The sequence below is a fragment of the Globicephala melas genome, chromosome 3 (genome assembly GCF_963455315.2).
Source record: "Globicephala melas chromosome 3, mGloMel1.2, whole genome shotgun sequence".
Lineage (NCBI taxonomy): Eukaryota > Metazoa > Chordata > Mammalia > Artiodactyla > Delphinidae > Globicephala > Globicephala melas.
Genome location: NC_083316.1, coordinates 158,224,596 through 158,246,368, shown reverse-complemented (window position 1 = coordinate 158,246,368; position 21,773 = coordinate 158,224,596). Strand labels below are relative to the sequence as shown.

General features: G+C 45.9%; 1 protein-coding gene across 11 annotated transcripts in view; it reads left to right on the top strand.

Moving 5' to 3' along the window:
• The window catches only part of EPS15L1 (epidermal growth factor receptor pathway substrate 15 like 1), a 101,089-nt gene that overhangs the window by 25,492 nt on the left and 53,824 nt on the right, over positions 1-21,773 (top strand). For 10 of the 11 annotated variants that reach the window (XR_009563531.1, XM_060296819.2, XM_060296817.2 and 7 more), the window contains exons 5-10: positions 56-151; positions 862-924; positions 8,306-8,431; positions 11,935-11,994; positions 15,869-16,102; positions 20,200-20,357. Coding sequence is in view for 10 of the 11 variants with exons in the window: in XM_060296819.2 (XP_060152802.1) it covers positions 56-151; positions 862-924; positions 8,306-8,431; positions 11,935-11,994; positions 15,869-16,102; positions 20,200-20,357 (737 nt within the window). In the remaining variant the exon portion in view is untranslated. The remainder of the gene's footprint in view (positions 1-55; positions 152-861; positions 925-8,305; positions 8,432-11,934; positions 11,995-15,868; positions 16,103-20,199; positions 20,358-21,773) is intronic. The other variant, XM_060296818.2, reaches the window with a different exon arrangement.

Sequence of the window (21,773 nt, the reverse complement as noted above, 5' to 3'; positions counted from 1 at the left end):
CACTGCCGCTGCCAGCTGGGTGGGGTTTACGCCTCCCCCTTTTTTGGATTTGCAGGGTTTCTATGTTGCACTGAGACTAGTGGCCTGTGCACAGAGCGGCCACGAAGTTACCTTGAGCAATCTGAATTTGAACATGCCGCCGCCTAAGTTTGTAAGTGTCAAAATCCTTCAAGTTCACGTTCTTCTAATATCATCTATTTATCTATCCATGTTTTCTCTCTCCCTCTTTTTAATTTTTTTTTTAATTGCAGGGAAATTTACATAATCTAAAATTAACTGTTTAAAAATGAACAATTGGGTGACATTTAGTGCATTCACAATATTATGGTAACCATCACTTCTAACTGGTCAGAATATTTTCGTCACCCCAAAAGAAAACTCTACACCCATTAAATAATCATTCCCTATTTCCCCCTCCCCCAACCCTTGGCAGCCACTAATCTGCTTTCTGTCTCTATGCATTTGCCTGTTCTGGACATTTTATAGAGTCATACAGCTGGCTTCTTTCACTCAGCATAATGTTTTCAAGGTTCATCCACATTGTAGCATGTGTCAGTACTTCATTCCTTTTCGTTGCTGAATAAGATTGCATTGTGCGGTCTACCCCATTTTGTTTATCCATTCGTCTGTTGGTGGACATAATAATTCATGCACAAGGAATTGTTTGCACACCTGTTTTCAGTTCTTTTGGGTCTATACCTAGGAGTAGAATTGCTGAGTTATATGGTAATCCTGTGTTTAACTTTTTGAGGTTTTTCTCCATTTTGAAAGCACTTTGAAATGTGTACCCTTATAGTGAACACATCCTCCAGTAGTAGAATTCTGTGCCAGCTACAGTGCAATGTACCTCTTTCTCCTCAGCACGACACCAGCAGCCCTTTGATGGTCACGCCGCCTTCTGCAGAGGCCCATTGGGCTGTGAGGGTAAGTGACCGGGGAAGGCGCCCCTCGGCTGTCTTTCACGTGCAGTCGTTTAGCCATTTATGACGTTCAGAACATTTCATAGTTCGATTGTATCATCCACTCTGTTTCAGAGTGAGTATGCCACAGAAGTTGGACAAAATACTTTTCCAAATTAGAGTCTTTGCAAAGGCTATCTATCCCTTTTTCCTATAATTGGGTGTTGCCTACTAAGGCAGTTAGCTAAGTTTCAGATGTTGGACTCTGAAATGTTTACAGTTGAAATCTCGTATTTCTAGGTCATGTTCTGTGGTTTTGCTGCTTGGGTTGGTTAATCAGGATAAAAGGAGAAATTGTGAGAACTCTCAAGCGTGAAGACTTCCAGGATGGCTTCGTAGCTTTCTTCGTTATTTCCAGCCAGTTTATGCGTTATAATTCTTTCCTTTCTGTTTTGCTCCTATTGCTTTTTGAAAAGCTTCTCTCAACACTTAATGTGTTCTTTTTAGGACAGGATGTTGTGGCTGTAGAGCTGTGTTACTGCTTCTAGAAAGAAAAACGAGTGGTGTCTCCTAATAAGTGCGGAATTTACTCCAGAAGGCAACTTGTGTATGGCTTGGAGACAGTCTCCCAGTAATAAGACCTCCTCCCAACTCACTGTGAGCGGGTTGTCACATTTCCTCACTTTTATCTGGTTTAAATACTGACATTAATAGCAGTCCTGCTATGAAATAGACACCCCTCACCCACCCCCCAGCCCCAAGTGCTTTTTTGTCCATTTTTATGGGGTTGGTGTGTTCCCTCCTTGAAAGGGTTTATATGGGAGAGGTCGGGTGCAGGGACAGGGCAGGAAGAGGCCTCAGGTGACTGAGGGGCCAGGAAGTTGCCTTTGTGAGCAATCAAGCATGTTGCTGCAGTGCCTAAGGATTTCTTTCTCTGTAGGCCAATTGCACGGCGCCTACTTTGAAAAGCAGCTGCTTTGTTGTGAAAATGGTGCCAAAGGGATCTTATTATTCCTTGAACCGTTTCGGCCCCTTTCTGGCAGGAACTGTGTTGAGGCCTCAAGAGAAGAGCTGGCGGCTGAGGAGCCTGTGAGGCCTTGGAGAGGGGAGTTGGGGCAGGAATGGCACTGTGGTGGGGCAGAGAGCTTTGCAGTCCATTCAGAGAAATGGTGACAAGTGTTAATGTTCTTTTCTGTGGTGGAAGTTCCTGGGCTTCCTGAAGCCTGAGCCAGCGAGTCTGACAGATCCAGGGAGAGTTCCACACTCCAGGCGGAGGCAGGGAGTTGGGATTCTCATTGCTTGTGGTGACTCGAGTACACAGTGTCTGCTTGTGCTCTGATTTGTTTTTTCTCTTTTTTTAAAAAATTGTGGTAAAATACACATAATATAAAGTTCACTATCTTTTTTAAAAAATTTTTTTATTTTTGGCTGTGTTGGGTCTTCGTTGCTGCACATGGGCTTTCTCTAGGTGAGGCAAGCAGGGGCTACTCTCCGTGACGGTGTGTGGGCTTCTCATTGTCGTGGCTTCACTTGTTGCAGAGCATGGGCTCTAGAGTGCAGCCTCAGTAGTTGTGGCGCACGGGCTTAGTTGCTCCACGGCATGTGGGATCTTCCCGGCCAGGGATCGAACCTGTGTCTCCTGCATTGGCAGGCGGATTCTTAACCACTGTGCCACCAGGGAAGCCCTGTATGTCTTCCTTGGAAACATGTCTGTTCAGATCCTCTGCCCATTTTTTCAGGTTGTTTTTTGATATTGAGTTGAATGAGTTCTTTGTATATTTTTAGATATTAACCCCTTATCAGATAAATCATTTGTAAATCTTTTCTCCCATTCAGTAGGCTGTCTTTTCATTTTGTTGGTGGTTTTCTTTGCCGTGCAAAAGCTTTTAAGTTTAATTAGGTCCCATTTCTTTATTTTTGCTTTTGTTTCCTTTGCTTTAGGAGACAGATCCAAAAAAAATATTGCTATGATTTATGTCAAAGAGTGTTCTGCCTATGTTTTCTTCTAGGAGTTTTCTGGTTTCTGGTCTTACATTTAGGTCTTTAATCCATTTTGAGCTTATTTTTTTATGTGGTGTAAGAAAATGTTCTAATTTCATTCTTTCACATGTAGCTGTCCAGTTTTCCCAGTACCACTTATTGAAGACATTGTTGTTTCTCCATTGTCTATTTTTGTCTCCTTTGTCTTAGATTAACTGACCATAAGTGCATAGGTTTATTTCTGGGCTCTCTGTTCTGTTCCATTGATCTTTGTGTCTGTTTTTTGTGCCAGTACTCTACTGTTTTGATTACTGTAGTTCTGTAACATCAGTTAGGGAGCTTGATATCTCCAGCTCTGTTCTTTCTCAAGATTGTTTTGTCTATTTGGAGTCCTTTGTATTTAATACAAATTTTAAAATTATTTGTTCTCATTCTTTGAAAAATGTCATTGGTATTTTGATAGGGATTGCATTGAATCTGTAGATTGCCTTGGGTAGTATGGTCATTTTAACAATATTAATTCTTCCAATCCATGAGCACGATATATCTTTCCATCAGTTTGTGTTGTCTTCAGTTTCTTTCATCAGTGTCTTGCAGTTTTCTGAGTATAGATCTTTTACCTCCTTAGATTTATTCTTAGATATTTTATAGTTTTTGATGCAACTGTAAATGGGATTGTTTCTTTAATTTCTCTTTCTGATAGTTCGTTGTTAGTGTACAGAAATGCAACAGAATTCTGTATATGTTGCATCCTGCAACAAATTCATTGATGAGCTCTGGTATTTTTTTGGTGGTGTCTTGAGGATTTTCTATGTATAGTATCATGTCATCTGCAAACAGGGACAGTTTTACTTCTTCTTTTCCAATTTGGATTCCTTTTATTTCTTGTCTGATTGCTGCATCTAGGACTTCCAATACTATATTGAAGAAAAGTAGCAAGAGTGGGGGCATCCTTGTCTTGTTCCTGATCTTAGAGGAAATGCTTTCAGCCTTTCACCATTGAGTATAATGTTTGCTGTGGGCTTATCATATATGGCCATTATTATGTTGAATTATGTTCCTTCTCTACCCACTTTCTGGAGAGTTTTTATCTCAAATGGATGCTGAATTTTGTCAAAAGCTTTTACTGCATCTATTGAGATGATCATATGATCTTTATTCTTCAATTTGTTAATGTTATGCTGTTGATATTGAACCCATCCTTGCATCCCTGGAATAAATTCCACTTGATCATGGTGTATGATCCTTTTAATGTATTGTTGAATTTGGTTTGCTAATATTTTATTGAGGATTTTTGCATCCATATTCATCAGTGATATTGGCCTGTAATTTTCTTTGTCTGGTTTTGGTATCAGGGTGATGCTGGCCTTGTCGAATGAGTTTGGAAGCTTTCCTGCCTCTTAAATTTTTTGCGGTAGTTTGAGAAGGATAGGTGTTAACTCTTCTTTAAATGTTTCGTAGAATTTGTCTGGTTCCTGGACTTTGTTGGGAGTTTTTAAAATTACTAATTCAGTTTCATTACTGGTAATCGGTCTGTTCACATTTTCTATTTCTTCCTAATTCAGTCTTGGGAGAGTATACATTTCTAGCAATTTATCCATGTCTTCTAAGTTTTCCAATTTGTTGGCATATAATTGTTCATAGTAATCCCCTATTATCCTTTGTATTTCTGTGATGTCAATTATAATTTCTCCTGTTTTATTTCTGATTTTATTTATTTAGGCCCCCCTTTTTTTTTTTCCTTGATGAGTCTGGCTAAAGGCTTATCAATTTTGTTTATCTTTTCAAAGAACCAGCTCTTACTTTCATTGATCTTTTATATTGTCCTTTTGGTCTCTTTTTCATTTATTACTGCTTTGATCTTTATTATTTCCTTCCTTCTACTAACTTTGGGTTTTGTTTGTTTTTCTTTTTCTAGTATCTTTTGGTGTAAGGTTAGATTGTTTGAGATTTTTCTTGTTTCCTTAGGTAGGCTTGTAGCACTATAAACTCCCTCTTAGAACTGCTTTTGCTGTATACCATAGATTTTTTTAAAAATATTTAAATTTTACTGGAATATAGTTGATTTACAATAGTATACCATAGAATTTGGATCACTTTGTTTCCATTTTCATTTGTCTCCAGGTATTTTTTGATTTTCTCTTTGATGTCTTCAGTGACCCATTGGTTGTTTAGTAACATATTGTTTAGAATGCATGTGTTTGTGTTTTTTGCAGTTTTTTTCCTGTAGTTGATTTCTAGTCTCATACTGTTGTGGTCAGAAAGACTGATATGATTCCAGTCTTAAATTTATTGAGACTTGCTGTAGTGTGTGATCTGTCCTGGAGAATGTCCGATGTGCACTTGAATGTGTATTTTGCTGTTTTGGGATGGAATGTTCTATATATATATCTATTAATTTCATCTGATCTAATGTATCACTTAAGGCCATTCTTTCCTTATTGATTTTCTGTTTAGATGATCTATTGATGTAAGTGGGGTATTAAAATTCCCAATTATTATTGTATTACTGTCAATTTTTCCCTTTATGTTAATATTTGCTTTAGGTATTTTGGTGCTTCTATGTTGGGTGCATATCTGTGTTTACAATTGTTATATCTTCTTGTTGGATTGACCCCTTTATCATTATGTAATGCCCTTCTTTGTCTTTTGTTACAGTCTTTGTTTTACAGTTCTTTTGTCTGATGTAAATATTGCTACCCCAGCTTTCTTTTCATTTCCATTTGTGTGGAATATCATTTTCTAACCCCTCATTTTCAGTCTGTGTGTGTCTTTAGATCTGAAGTCTCTTAAAGGCAGCATATAGATGGGTCTTGTTTTTTATCCATCCAGCCACTCCATGTTTTTTGATTGGAGCATTTAGTCCATTTACATTTAAAGTAGTCATTGATAGGTATGTACTTATTGCCATTTTGTTCATTATTTTCAGTTCGTTTTGGTAGTTTTATTATTGTTGTTCCTTTTTTTCTTTTTTTTAAATGCATGCTTTTCTAATTCTTGGTGGTGTTATTCCCATTTTTTTAAAATTAAATTTATTTATTCATTTTTGGCTGCGTTGGGTCTTCCTTGCTGCACGTGGGCTTTCTCTAGTTGCGGCGAGCGGGGGCTACTCTTCGTTGTGGTGCACGGGCTTCTCATTGTGGTGGCTTCTCTTGTTGTGGAGCACGGGCTTTAGGCACGTGGGCTTCAGTGGTTGTGGCACACGGGCTCAGTAGTTGTGGCTCATGGGCTCCAGAGCGCAGGCTCAGTAGTTGTGGCGCACGGGCTTAGTTGCTCCGTGGGGTGGGATCTTTCCCAGACCAGGGCTCAAACCCATGTCCCCTGCATTGGCAGTCGGATTCTTAACCACTGCGCCACCAGGGAAGTCTGAGTTCCTTTTTTCTTCGCTCTTTTCCCTTGTGATATGGTGACTTTCTTTAGTGTTATGTTTGGATGCTTTTCTCTTTTGTGTCTATGTAGATCCATTATAGGTTTTTGGTTTGTGGTTACCGTGAGGTTCATGTATAACAACGTATGCATAGGTGAGTATTTTAAGTTGATGCTCTCTTAGATTTAGAATGCATTCTAACAATCGTACATTTTTACTTCCCCTCACCACATTTTGTTTTTGACATCGTATTTTGCATCTTCTTATTTTGTGTTTTTCTTAACTACTTATTGTAGAAATAGATGATTTTACTGCTGGTCTTTTAACGTTCCTACTAGCTTTATAAGTGGTTGATCCCTACCTTTACTGTATGTTTGCCTTTACCAATGAGATTTTTTTCCTTTCATAATTTTCTTGTTTCTAGTTGTAGCCTTTTCTTTTCCACTTAGAGAAATCTCTAGCGTTTCTCATAAGGCTTGTTTAGTGGTACTGAACTCTTACTTTTGCTTGTCTGTAAAACTCTTTATTTATCCTTCAAATCTGAATGATAATCTTGCTCAGTAGAGAGTATTCTCGGTTGTAAGTTTTTTCTTTCAGCACTTTGAATATATTGTGCCGGTTCCTTCTGGCCTGTAACATTTCTGCTGAAAAGTCAGCAGAGTTTTATGGGACTTTGCTTGTATGTAACTACTTACTTTTATGTTGTTGCTTTTAAGATTCTCTCTTTATCTTTAATTTTTGCCATTTTAATCATGATGCCTTGGTGTGGACCTCTTTGGATTCATCTTACTTGGAACTTTCTGTGCTTCCTGGACCTGGATATCTGTTTTCTTCCCCAGGTTATGGAAATTTTCAGCTATTTCTTGAAATAAGCTCACTGTCCCTTTCTCTCTCTCTTCTCCTTCTGGGACCCTTATGATGTGAATGTTAGTATGCTTGAAGTTGTCCTAGAGGTCCATCTTAACCATTTTTAAGTGTATAGTTCAGTAGTGTTAGACACATTCACGTTGTTGTGTAACCATCACCACTGTCCATCTCTAGAACGTTTTCATCTTGCAGAATAAAACTCTGTCCCCATTAAACACTAACTTTCCATTCCCCCTCCCCCAACCCATGGCACCCACCATGCTACTTTCTGTTTATTAACCTGAGTACTTTAGGAACCTCATGTAAGTGGAGTCATAGAACATTTATGTTTTTGTAACTGACTTATTTCATTCTGCCTAATGTTTTTATGGTTCATCCATATTGTAGTGTGCATCAGTGTTTTATTCCTTTTAATGGCTGAATAATGTTCCATTGTATGGATGGACCATTTTGTTTATCCATTGTTCCATTGATGGACACTTGTCGAGAGTATTTTCCTAGGGCTCCCAGTGGCCCCAGCTTGTGGTCAGAGTGGTGAGAGGTTTGCCATATCCTCACTTCCCCTTGCCACAGGCTTTGTTTCCATAGGAGGGCAGACTGGAGGCCCCTGCCCAGACCCTCCTCACTGACAGCTCCCTTTACATGCTGCCCGCATTTTGTATTTCAGAATGGTAGAGGCTGCTATTCTGCATTGCAAACCCTGCCCAGCCCTTCACTCTGTTCCTGAGGAGCTTTATTATTTATTTATTTTTTATTGTCAGACACAGAGGACTTCTTATGCTTAAAGTTGATTTTGATAATTAGTTGCTTACATCTTTGGTTTATTTTTATATTTGGTTCTTTAGTTGTTTAAGTTCTATGGATTGATATCCAGATTTCGTTCTTCGTTCTTTCATCTTTCTCATCCTAGTGAGCTAGGAGGTAGGTAGGAATGACCTTGGTCTCCCAGGCATCCCCTGTGGCAGAGAGTGAAGCCCAGCTCCTCTCTCCCCTGTTGATCTTGGCCACCACATCCATAGTCACCAGAGGGCTGTATCCTTCTGGCTAGAGTTCACTCTGGAAGTGCAGTAGGACAGTCGTGTACTCTTAGGTGAGCCCAGCGCTGTGTCCTTGCCCATTTTCAATCAGCTTCAGGCCAGGGCTCATTTTGGACTCTCACACTTTTTCACTCAGGCTGTTTCTTTCCAACTAGGTAGAAGAAAAGGCAAAATTTGATGGAATTTTTGAAAGCCTCTTACCCATCAGTGGTTTGCTTTCTGGAGACAAAGTCAAGCCAGTCCTCATGAACTCAAAGCTGCCTCTTGATGTCCTGGGTAGGGTAAGTGGTTCTCTCACACCGGGCACTGCTGCTGAATCCAGTCAGCCCCATGCTCACCCACCACGGACACTTCGAGGCCTTGCTGCACAGCCATGCAGTGTTGGGTTTCATAAGAGCCAACATGGGTGGAGCAATTGCTGCAGTTGGGCTGGCTTGGGGCCTCACAGGGTGCAGCTCACAGAGGCTCCCCAGCACACATGGGGAGCAGCCTGAGAAGTGCACTCACTACCCAGGGCTCGGGGCAGGCAGAGCTGGGACTCAAACCCAGACTGTGATTTCCCCCTCTGCATTGTGCTTCTAGGGGAAGAGTATGGGCATATATGTCTGTATTTCTTTTCTATTTTTAATTTTTGTTTTTTCCTGCCTAGGAACCTAAGGTAAAGGTACTTTCAATTCTGCTGCAAGTTTAGATAAAATTTTATGCATTCCCCCCATTTTTATTAAAAAAAAAGCCTCAGTTTTGTTCCTATTAAATACAAGTTTTTTAGATACAGGTTTCTAAACCAGACTGTTTTCCTTCTAATGGGTTTGCGTTATGGCCCCTCATGTTTGCTCTGTGCACAAAGCCCAGTTCTGCATGGCTATCTCTGTGCTGAGTTTCCCGCTCTGGGTTGAGAGGGGATGGATGTTGTCATCTCTCTGGATGGAATTGCTGGTGTGGCAGGTGCAGACCTAGAGCAGGAGGGTGGAGCATGGTCCCTGCTGCCCCAGGCCACGCCTGTGGGTCTGGCTCATGACATTTGGTAGAACCATGGGGAAGGGTGCAAATTCCTACCCACTTGGATTCACCTAATAATTTTCCTGTTTGAATATCACTTTTGCAGATACTGGCCCATTTGATAGGATCCAGATAGGACTTTGTTTTGAAATGAGGCCACTAAGAAAGGAGATCTCACAGATCCCTTTGTCTTCTTTTTGGCTGTGGTGTGCTGTAGACGGAGGCCTGTGATGGGGACCCACGCTGATCACCAGTGGTCTTTATGAGGCAGGATGGGGTGATCTGCTCCTGCACAGTGTGACAGTTCTTCAAAATACCTGAAAGTTGGGTGTAATAATGTTGTAGAGCCAAATCCTGAACAAGACAAAGAGATCAACAGAGGTGGAGTGTGCTTTATTAGAAAGGGAGCTACGGCTAGGAAGGGTGAGTTCTGCAGATCTTCTACCTTGGCTCCAGGTCTTGTCCACAGGGGTCACTTCTCATCTACTCCTCTCTCGGTCTCTCCCTCCCTCCAAGCATCAACCCACACGTGCACGCGTTCATGCACGCATGCGTCGGTATGCATGCATCCATGTCCATGCACCCATCCATCCATGCATGCATCCACATTCACGCACCCATCCATGCATGCGTGCATTCACACCCATACATGCATCCGTGTCCATGCACCCATCCATCTGTGGTTGTATCAATGCACTCAGGCATCCATCCTTGCATCTGTGCACCCAGTCATTCACCTGTGCATCCCTGTACCCACGCATTATGCATCCATTTAGTCATTCAGAAGCATTTTTCGGAGTCTGCTCTGGGCCAGCTTTGTACTGAGCACTGGGAAAATGGGGATGAAATTAAATACAGTCCAGGAGATCAAATAAGTAAGTAATAGTTAAGATCTTGGTATTTATTGAGGGCTTAGTATGTGTTAGATCCTATTCTAGCGCTTTGCAGGAATGAAGTCACCAGGTACTTGCAACTACTTTGTTATGAATGGTGTCACTTCCATTTTCCATGTGAGGAAATGGGGGTCCTTCAGAGTGGCTGGTTAGTCGCTCAGGGTTGCATGGAGAAGGGAATGAGGTCCTGGTGGTCCCCAGAGCCTGCACTCTTCCCTGGTGCTTCCCTCCCCTGCCCAACCATTGCCTCCCTGATAATCACAGTTCTGCTTGCTGGGGACAATGGTAGAGGGGGAGGTTCCTGAAAGCCTCCCCCAGAGGAGGGAGAGCAGAGGGGTACAGGGCAGGCAGGGAAGCAGAGGGGTACAGGGCAGGCAGGGAAGGCTGCCTAGAGTAGGTGCCCCTGGGTTGTAGCCTTTAGAGGGAAGGAACAGGTTGCAGATGACGGGTTGAGAAGGCCAGGCACAAAACAGCATGAGCAGAGGCAGCCTGGCACGCTGAGTACTGCTGATATTCTCACCAGGCGGTTCTACCCCCGGGGGATGTAGAGCAGTACCTGGAGACATTTTTGCTTGTCCCACCTGGGTTGGGTGTTACTGATATCAGGTAGGTTGAGGTCATGGTTGCTTCTCAGTATCCTATAATGCACAGGATGTCCCACCACAGAGATGATCTGGCCCCGAATATCAGTGGTGCTGTGGCAGGGGAGGACTGTGGAGTCAGGAAGGCCTGTATGTGCCGTATTTTGGGGAACATTACTCTTCTGAGATTCTGCTTCTTAAATTGAGACCAAAGACGTAAAACACTCAGCCGAGTGCCCGACACCTTTAAAAGGGCATCCATATGCTTGAGGGGACTGCGAACAATTTGAAGTCCCTAGAGATCAAGGTGGAGTCCCAGGAGACTGGGCTGGGGTTGAGGGACCAGCTAAGGGCACAGTGGTCTCCATGTGCACAGGGACTGGATGCCGTCAGCAGGGTGAGGTGGGGTGAGAGTGCATTCTAGAGCAGGTCCTGTGGTTACCCTGGGTACAGGACTAGAGGCAGGGAGGCCAGCTGGAAGCTCTGGCCTCTGTGGAGTGTTGGAGAGAGGCCCAAGCCAAGGACACAGCAGCAGGGGGTGAAGAGGAGGGTCCACATGTGAGAAACATCCCTGGGCTGAAGATCCTAGTGATTGATTGGGGGCGCGGGTACCAGCATATGTAGCATCACAGATGGACCCTGGGCTTCTGCCTGGCTCTGGGCACTGGTGCCATGTGCAGCACTGTCCAAGTCAGACAGGCTTCTGGTCCTGGCGAGCTGACTTGGGTCAGGAAGCTAGTGCCTTGGTTGTACTTTAGAAAACCCAGCACACAGCCTTTGATCCATGCCTGCCTTGTCTTTCAGGATGCTAGGTCGGCCTGGCATATTTTGTGGGATCTTTCTCACCATCCACTGATAAGGGAGAGGAGACAAGATCCCACAGGCCTACTCAAATGCATTCCCGTGGCCCTGCCGTGAATGGGGGCAGGGGCTAGATGTGTGTGTGTCTGTGTGTGTGTGTGTCAGTCAGTGGGGGCGGGAAGGCGGGCTTGTGTTCAGAGCAACACCTGCACCAAAACCAAAGAATCTAAAAATCAGGGTGGACGTGATTACAATCATGATCATTTGTTAGAGAAAATGAATGTTAATATGGTGGAAAGGATCTTGGAATTGACAGTATTTCATTGGATGATGGTTTTTCAGAGAACCTACAGACTGGTTCTTAAATGCATTTTGATTGCCTTGTCTTAACCCTGGTGTGCAGTCAGAATCTGAGTTCTGGTGGGCATGCGTGCTGCCACACAGGCCCTTCCTCCCAGCAGTCCCTTGGTACCGCCCCCCGCTAAGCCTTGCTGCTCTCTTCCCTTGCAGGTCTGGGACCTCAGTGACATCGACAAGGACGGGCACCTGGACAGAGATGAGTTTGCTGTGGTAGGCCCCTGCTGTGACTCTCTTTTCCCACTCTGCTGATGAAGCAAATGTGCAGCTCATGTGGGGGTTTCTTGTTTAATTTTTTTAATGTCTATTTTGACATAATTTGGGTGTAATTTGACAGAGAATTCTTTCGAATCTTCACTCAGATTCCCCAGTGTTGCTGTTTTACTACACTGTTTTATCCTTCTCCCTCTCTCCCTCTCCTCTCCCCTTCCTTCTCTCCTTCTCTCTCATTTGCATATGAATGTATACATGGATATGTATACACAATTAATTTTCCCTTTGAACCATTTTGAAGTAAGTTTCAGACATGGGCCTTTTCATCCTGAAATACTTCAGTGTCTGTATCCCCAAACCAGAGAATTCTCTTGCATAACTGCTGTCCAGTTCAAAATCAGGAAATTGACATTGTCTAATTTATTACAGTATCTATTATGATAGGTTATATCATATATGTTATATATTAGTATATCTATTATTGTATTAATCTATTATCTAATCTAAGGATATTATTCACATTTTGCCAGTTGTTCCCAAAATGTCCTTTATAGTGAAAGAGACTACAGCCTCGTGTTCTTTTTTTTTTTTTTTTTTTTTTTTGCGGTACATGGGCCTCTCACTGTTGTGGCCTCTCCCATTGCGGAGCACAGGCTCAGCGGCCATGGCTCACGGGCCCAGCCGCTCCGCGGCATGTGGGATCTTCCCGGACCGGGGCACGAACCTGTGTCCCCTGCATCGGCAGGCGGACTCCCAACCACTGCGCCACCAGGGAAGCCCCAGCCTCGTGTTCTTATAATCTAGATCAGCTCCTGCGTCTGTCTTTGTGTCTCATGGCCATGTGGGCATTTTTAAGGCCAGTGGTGTGTAGTGTGTCCTTCGGTGTGGGGTTGTCTGCTGTTTCCTGATGATGATCCAGGCCATGCACTTTTGTGTGGCAGGTCCCCACCGAGGTGATGCTTGTTCTCCCCAGGGCACATGACATCGATAGGACATGTGATGTCTTATTCCATGTCTTACTACCTTGATGTCAACCTTGACCCGACCTTGATCAAGTTTGGGGTGGAGGCTTCAGGATTCTCTCTTTTCCTTTGTGCTCAATCTTTCATGAGAGACACGTGGAGACTGAATACCCTGTTACCCCTACAACTCTCACCCGCTAGTTCTTGCATCCTCCCAGGAGTCTCACCTGAATCAGTCAGGTTTCTGGTAGTTGCCAGATGATGATTTTCTAATTCTGTCATTCCTTGCACATCTTCTAGCTGGCCTTCTACTGTAAGGAACTTGTTCATATCAGGGTGGACTTATGGATGTGTCCTCTGTTCTCTGTTCCATGGTTTATAATCCTTTACTGGCATGATTTATTTTGCCCAGTGGGAGTTCCTCCCAGCTGACTCCTTTGTCATTTGGTCACATCATATCATTCTTGAGCACTTGCTTACTTTTGGCACGATAGGATTTTCCTTGCTCTTTCCTTGCTCTTTTTTCTTGCTCTCTCAGCTCCATCATCAGCCATTTTTCCAGGGACCCCCAGTTCCTTATAGTGGAGAATGGTATTAGAAACCAGGATCTGGGCACTGGGGTGCTCAGTGCCCCTGCGATGCCACTGCTTCCAGGCCTTCTCAGCAAACAGAGCTGGGAAGTAGGCATATGTGTAGACATGCCCACCAGGTGCCCTAGCAGCCTGCCATCTACTTCCACGTCTGCTTCTGTTCATGCCAGAGCCCTGACACTCCCACCCTCTTCTCCTTTTAGCAGCAGTGCTAGATCTATGTGAGGATTGGGGCTCTTGTGTCCTATGGGCTGCCTTCCCATTCAGCTGCCCTCCCTCCACACCCCCGTAGCTCACCATTCACCTCTCCCAGCTGCCTGCTGCACTGACTTTGCCTGGCTCTCACCTCCCCACCCTGGGGCCATGTCATTCTGTCCCTCTTTTTCGTTCTCCCTTCCCCTCTCCTTACTCACATCTTTGATCTTTCTCTCCCGTTCATGAGATTTATTCACTCATCTCATTCCGTTAAATCTCAAAGTAGAATAAAGTAGCCCCTTGTAGATAAGGACAATGCTCTAATAAACAGTAATTAAGTTCAAGCAGAAAAAAAAAAAGCTGAGAATTCCTAAGTCATAGAAAACGATGAACTATATCCATATCCCTAAGGTACATCTTCTGTTTTAGGAATTTTAAATGTCTTTAAAATGTGATTTTACAACATACAAATGAATGAAAGCTTGTCATTATCTTACTATACTATGGTGTAAAGCCTTTGAGATTTTAAACTTCTAGGTTAAATTTAAACCATTTGCCAAGGAAATTATCAATTTCTCTTACAATTCCACTCATAATCCCTTACACCCCATAGTACTCAGTTGTGTTTCTTTCCCCCACACATTGACTCTGTTTTGCCTTTTTTACTTTGAGCATGTTCCATGTTTCTCCATCATCCTGTTCTTTTCACTAGCTGTCCATTATTATTTTTTTTATTGTGGTAAAATACACATAACAAAATTTACCGCATAACAAAATTTACCATCATAACCATTTTTATTTAGTTTTTAAAATATTTATTTATTTATTTGGCTGTGCCTGGTCTTAGTTGCGGCACGTGGGATCTTCATTGCCGCGTGTGGGATCTTCGTTGTGTCATGTGGGATCCTTTTAGTTGCGGCGTGTGGGATCTAATTCCCTGACCAGGGATTGAACCCCGGCCCCCTGCATTGGGAGCATGGAGTCTTAACCACTGGACCACCGGGGAAGTCCCATCATAACCATTTTTAAGTGTACGGTTCAGTGGTATTAACACATTCACATGGTTGTGCAACCATCACCACCATCCATCCCCAGAACTCTTTTCACCTTGCAAAACTAAACCTCTGTCCCCATGAAACACTAACTCCCCATCCCCCCTCCCCCAAGCCCCTCATTATTTGTTTTTATATTTCTTTTGATGGCATTTGACTTCAGGTGTTAGTTAGTATCATTGAACTGCCTTTGGGGTGGTCTCCAGGAAGGGGTGATTGGCCTGGAGTGAACCCAGGAACACGCCTCTCTCCTCATAACCTCATGAGCCCTGAATTTCTACTTTTGTTTTTATCATTTCTCATCATTTCAGCCAAGATTTATATTCTTTTATAAGTGGGTCTTAGAGTTGTGTCATTTTGTGTTTCTTTTCATCACTAGCTGAGTTTGGCATTTAGTACAGTTTTTAAGTGACTGTAAATTTTTACCTGTGTTAATGATCTGTTGGTAGCAGCTTAAAGACTAGTTTGAAGTGGGGGGGGGTTGTCATTTTGGTTTTGTTTGTTACTTTTTAAAATAGACTTTTCAATCCTTGTTTTAGACAAAGTTTATTTTCCCCTGCCTACCTCGAGCAGGAGAGCCACCTGTCCATCCTCAGCACACACGCCCTTTTGGGTAGTTTTGTGTCTCCTGAATATCTTGAGGTACATGCAGCTCTCACGGTGTGCCTTTTTTTCCCCTTCCAGTTTTCTTGAGATGTAATTGACAGACAGCACTATATAGGTTTAAGGTGTACTATCATGGTGAGTCTGTAGACTTCCACGTTCCATTACTTTGAAAGTCGTCAGACCTGGAGACAGTGGCCTTGCTGTGTGGCGAAGGGACATGTGTGGAGTCTGGCATGATTGTATTCCTTTTGTACTCATTTCAGTCTCTCGTGATTAAACATATGTCTTAGAAAATTATGCATTGGCAGTGTAGCTCATCAGAAAGGTTTATTTTTACTGTGTTCCATTTGGAAGCAACCTCAAAAAGAGCAGTCTTCATCACATCACTGCAGCCCCTGAAAGAGCTGCCCTCTGCCCACCCTGGCCCTGGGCCTCGCCACCTGAACACCGTTCTCTTTTGTGCTCACAGGCCATGCACTTGGTGTACCGAGCCCTCGAGAAGGAGCCTGTGCCCTCCGCCCTGCCCCCATCCCTCATCCCACCGTCCAAGAGGAAGAAGACGGTGTTCCCGGGAGCTGTGCCTGTCCTGCCTGCCAGCCCCCCGCCGAAAGACAGCCTCCGCTCCACGCCTTCCCACGGCAGCGTCAGCAGCCTGAACAGCACTGGAAGCCTGTCTCCCAAGCACAGTATCAAGCAAACACAGGTACGGTGCCCTCTGCATGCGTGGCCACGTCTCCGAGCAGCTGTTTGCACTGCTGTGTAGAGTGCCAGCAAGATGTTTCTCAGCAGCACGTAGTTCGTGACCCAAGAAGGGTAAAGTCTGTGATTAAATTAAATCTTTACAATAGGTGTCGTAGTCCTCTCTGGCTGCTGTGACAGTGCTGTAGACTGGGTGGCTTCTAAACAGCTGATATTTATTTCTCACAGTTCTGGAAGCTGGAAGTCCAAGATCGAGGTGCCGACAGATTCGGTGTTTGGTGGGGCAATTCCTGATTCACAGGTGGCCGTCCTCTTGCTGGGTCCTCACATGGCGGAAGGGCCATGGAAGCTCTCTGGGGTCCCTTTTTTAAGGGCACTAATCCCATTCGTGAGGGCTCTGTCCTCACGACCTAATCACCTCCCAAAGGCCCCACTTCCTAATGCCATCACAATGGGGCTTAGGACTTCCAGCGTATGAATTGAGGGGGGGGGGGACACAAACATTCAGACCATAGCAACAGGGATTCAGAATTAAGTTTCTCATTCACTTACACATAAATACCGCCTTTCCCCAGCACTACTCACCCCTCTGCCCCTCCTGCCTCGGGCAGACCCTCTGCTGGGAGGGCGTGTCCCCAGATTGCATACTGAGGCACCTGGCGTCGTGAGCCTCTGCTCACGGGGCACCTCATCTGGGGAGCCTGGTGTGACCACACCCTGGACCAGCCACCCTCTACCTGCTCTCTTCTAGATTTCCCACAGCTGGCCTGTTACGCGGTTAATTATGTATCATCTGTCCAGTTCCCCCCCAAACCCCCGCCATTAGCTTCATGAGAGCAGAGTTCGTTCTTGGTTATAATCTCAGCATCTAGAAGAATCTCTGGTACTCTGATGCTCATTAAAAATATGTTGAGTAATCAGGTAATTAAGGGAGGTATCCATCTCGTGTTAGGAAGACAGGAGGGGGCTCCAGCTCTCCATGTGACAGTATCTTATATGTCAAAAAAGACGTTTCTTGTTCTTGCAAAGGCAGCATCATAATGGGCTCTTTGTAAAAGGGCACCTTGGAGATTGTCTAAAAGGTGCAAGGACATGAGTTACATGTGGAATCATGCTTTACTTTCTACCTCATTTGTGGTTTCAAAGCCAAAGCAATGAGTTGTGACAAGAAGGCCAGCCAGCACCCCATGCAAGTTTGGAATATGATAAAAATGAAAACAAGAAAGGCATAGTGAGACAGTGATTTCTCTTGATAGTGACATAATTTTAAAGTTAAATATTCGACTTGCAAGGCTCATTTTCAAGGAGCTTATCACATCCTAGAGTAAAAAAAAGAGATCAGAGAGGGTCGATGAGGCTTGGTCATAGGGGCTAACACAACTCCCCTCACCACTCTGGCCAGTTGGAGAGGCGTGGCCTCTGGTTGGTGAGTTGTATGCGGCTCTCTGTGAAGGAGCCCAGCCTCAGATGGCCCAGCCTGGGCACCTTTGCCAGCTCACCAGCCGTGCCCGGCACTTCCTGGGGGTGCTGCAGTGACTGTGCGATGGGCCCCTGCCCTCTGTGGGGAGACAGACGATAAGCAAATTGGTAAACTAAGGAAGGTCCACCAGTCATGAGAAAGCAGAGCAGGGCCTGGCCTGGAAGTGTCGGGGTGAGGAGGGGGGCATGCTCCCGTGGGTGGGGCCAGCTGGCAGGCTACCGCTGCCGCGGTGACATCTGAGCTAACACCTGAATGATAAGCCATCTGAGGACTAGTGCATGGCAAGGCTCTCAAGTGGAAACGCTCCGTGTGTCCTTGAAACCGGAAAAAGGCTGAGGCAGGGTTAGCCAGGGGATGGTGAGATGGAGTCGGAGAAGCGGGGCTGAGGCCAGCTACTTAGACCTACATGAGCTGCTGTGTTTCAAGACCCAACACCTTGAGTCTGCAGAATTCTTGCCGAAAGCTCTTAAGTACCGTAGGTTAGGCTAGATGGAGTATGTTTTACTGACAAGGAAGCAGGCAGGGCTGAAGTTGTTGTTGGGTGCAGGCCAGCCAGCCTCATAATACCACCCCCTGGTGATCTGGCAGCTCTCCCCAGATCCCAGGAGCATGCTGCTGACCCCCCTGACTAGACCAGTTGTACTAGTGGCCGCTCTTGGGGGTCACAGGTGGGGGTGTCTTTGTCCCTGTGGAAGAGGGGCAGCTGGTGGAATTGCAGACATGAGAACGGGCATTTCTGTGGACCCACAAGTTCCATGCTTTCCCCTCCCCCACTTTCCTCATCCCCAGGGCAACAACACCCTACCTGGGGCCCCCAGAGGGCCGCCCAGTCCAGCTCTCGTGGCCATATGTGAGGGGAAGCCCCTTCCAGCCACCAGGGTCTGTTGCCATTGACTGGAGGCCTACAGCTGCTAAGCTGACCTTAAACCCAGCCCTTTCCAGGAGACCCAGCTCCAAGGGGGAGGTTGTTCAGTGTTGGATTTTTAGCTAAGTAGGCATCGGATTCTTGCTGCTGACATACCCTGAGACCCCCAGAAATGAGGCAGCAAGTTCATTGTGTTTGCGCAACGAATGTCTGGATCCTCATCATCCCAGAGGCGTGATCTGTTGGGGCCCATGGGACCCAGAAACCAATCCCGCCTCAGCTCAGCTTGTCTGACCATTGCTCCTTCTTCTGTGGGCATCTCAGTGTCAGCGTATGAGCTCGTTCCAGGCTCTTGACTTAAAGACAGCAAGCCTCTTCATTAAAGCTCCTTTATGTGCATCTTTACGTCTCCTCTGAACTGTTCAATGACAGACCTGAGGTGGCTTAGAAAATTCCTGTAATGCAGCAGGTAAAACGCTATCTCAGTTCTCGCTGCCTGAGCCTTTGCAATTTGAATCTGGTCCATAAATTCTGATGATTTTTTTTTTTTTTTTGATAAATCCTTGCTGTCCTAAATCATTCTACTCCCTACCCCAAACCCTGGGTAATGTGTTGTCCCTTTCTTCCCAAAATTACTTTCTGGATCCCTGGTGCTCACATCAGGATCCCACTGATTTAGATGATAAGAGAGACCTGGTCAGAAAAGCAGATGAAAGGAAACATCTCTACAAAAAGGGGCAGAGACGCTGTGAAACGTGCTGTGATGGGAGCCCCAAAGGTCAGAGGTGACACACCCAGAATAAGCAATTGAAGAGGCCTGCCACCAAGTGCCCGAGGGGCCTGGATGCCTCTGAGTTGGAGGTGCTCTGGCCCTGGCGGACCCTGGCATTTGCTTTTCTTAAGTAGAACTGGAGCAGGTGGTGTAAGAGGTCACAGGTGCACGAGGTGGCCGAGCCCCAATGCACTGAAATCAAAGCAGCTCGCTGGGCTCTCAGCTTCGTCTGCCATAGCAGGGTCCTCGTGGATGTGGAGCGCTCACAGGTGGTGGGCGTGCTCCTCAGAGGCCCGGGCTCCCCCACCAGCACCACAGGGCCCTGAGTGCCCGCCTGTCATGCAGGTGCAGTTTTCACATCAGCCTCACTCAGTGCCTGTCAGTGCCTTGTGTGTACTGACACCTCACAGGGGGTCTGCTGTGTCGCAGGGAGTGGGGTCAGGGTCAAAGAAGGATGGAGTACAGAATCCTGGAACTGTGGGCGTTGAGAATGCCCCTGCCGCTGCAAAGAAGGTCTGCAGGTGGAGGACAGAAGGCCAGGAACGCTGGCATCGGTGCTGGGCCGGTTCTCGGGAGACAGTCCTTCCAAAATGAGTGGTCAGGAGGGTCCTCTCTGGTACACTTGAAGTCCCCTCCTGGAAGGGGATCACTTTCCATCGTGGAAGGCTTTCCTTCGTGTCCCAGGCAGCGGGGATGGAAGGGCTATTGGTAGAAGGACCTGCTGCGTCTTTACATCCCTCTCAGTACAAAGATTTCAGGGCACTGTGATGGGGTGGAAAGAGGTACAGACTGGCCACTGGGTAAGACTGACCGAGTCAGCATTAACCTCTCTGAGCCTCAGTTTCCGCTGTTAAGAACAGGGATCCTGTCTGCCCTCTTGGCTCGTGGAGGGTTTTCTGCTAAAATGAGCATGAAAGCACTTCAATAGTGTATATTTGCAGGTGATAAAAAGCTTGAGGATTAACTTCTGAAAAACCTTTTCAGCCAACAGTAAACTGGGTGGTGCCAGTGGCGGACAAGATGCGATTTGACGAGATATTTCTGAAGACTGACCTAGACCTGGACGGCTATGTGAGCGGCCAGGAGGTGAAGGAGATCTTCATGCACTCGGGCCTCACCCAGAACCTTCTAGCACACATATGGTAAGAGCAGATAGGTGGACGTCTCTTCCTAAGTACAGGGGGTCTCGCTGTGTGAAAGTAACGGCTGTGGGTGGCTCACACGTTGAGTGAGACTTGTGCTGTGTGAAGGGCCGGAGCGGGTGAGCAGGACAGGAGGGAGCGGTAGTCAGGGCTGAGTGTAAAGACCTCTACCCTGTATTCCGTGCATGTCAGTTCACCCTCCTCCAGCAGGAAGGTCTCCTGTTTTGTCCCTCCAGAGAGCTCTGGGGCAAGTTCTTGCTAGTGGTTTTGCAGCCTTCAGCCCAGCCAGTGAGGGTGCAGATGCTCGGCCCCACCCCCTTCTGGTGGAAGGGTGCAGTAAGGGCCCCAGAGGCTCCGGCAGGGCCACCCTGGGCATCAGGGCTGTGGCCATCTCTCCTAGAGGCCCTTCCCCGTGAAGGTCAGTGACACGGCTGGTGGGAGAGGGTGAGACTGGTCTGTACCTCAGGGCTGGTCGAGGAGCCGTCTTCACCCCCACTTTCCTCCAGGGCCGGCGGAGCGATCTTCATGGCACTGGGATGGCTCCTTTTGTAACTAGCCAGTGGTGAAAGTCGCTTCCTAGCTTTCTCAGTGGAGAAAGCCCTCCCACTTTAGAGGGCTTCACTTGGGAGTTGTAAGAAGAGAATTTCCATGTAATTCTGGAGGGGTGAACCCCTCCAAATAGAGCTGTGAAATTCACTGTGACTTGGGGAAATAACCATCCTTAACAGTAATTCAGAGATAGGCACGTTACAAGGTGAGGCCCTACTGGAGAAAACGGGCTGTCCCTTCTGAAGAAGCACACGACACCTAGTCAGTTAGCAAAAGACTGTGGGAAGCCTGGCCCCTTGTGACGAGTCAGGGGCAGTCTCTATCAGGCCCTTCAGATCCAGTGCCCCCTTTATCACGCTGAAATGCACGTGCATGGAATTCAAATTATACCCTGATCATAACATAGAGTAATTTATAACATGTATCTCAACCTGTAAGTGACATGACAATACGTAAATGACACAACGAAATCACAAATACGCTTGGATTAAAAAGAAAACACGCAGAAGGCATTGCATACAGGGAGAAAAAGGCAAGGACGAAAGAGTGAGCTCTAGAGTAACCACTGGGACAGTGAAAGGACAGGCTGGGTTTGTTTGCAGGTGGCCAGGTGTGGGAGCACATCCAAAGTGGAGATAACAAGCCACGAAGGATTGAAGGGACGAAACGAGGACGTAGGCGTGTCCCCCGCAGTGCCCGGCACCGTGCCACTCAGCATGGTGTCAGAATAAGCACAGTCATGCTGCCCTGGGTGGACGCGGACAGAGTACCCCTGCACGTGGGCCTGGGGGCCCCCGCTCCTTCAGAGACCGGGGAGCAGGGACGGGCCAGAGAGATGGGACCGCAGCCCGAGAGCTGCCGTGGGCT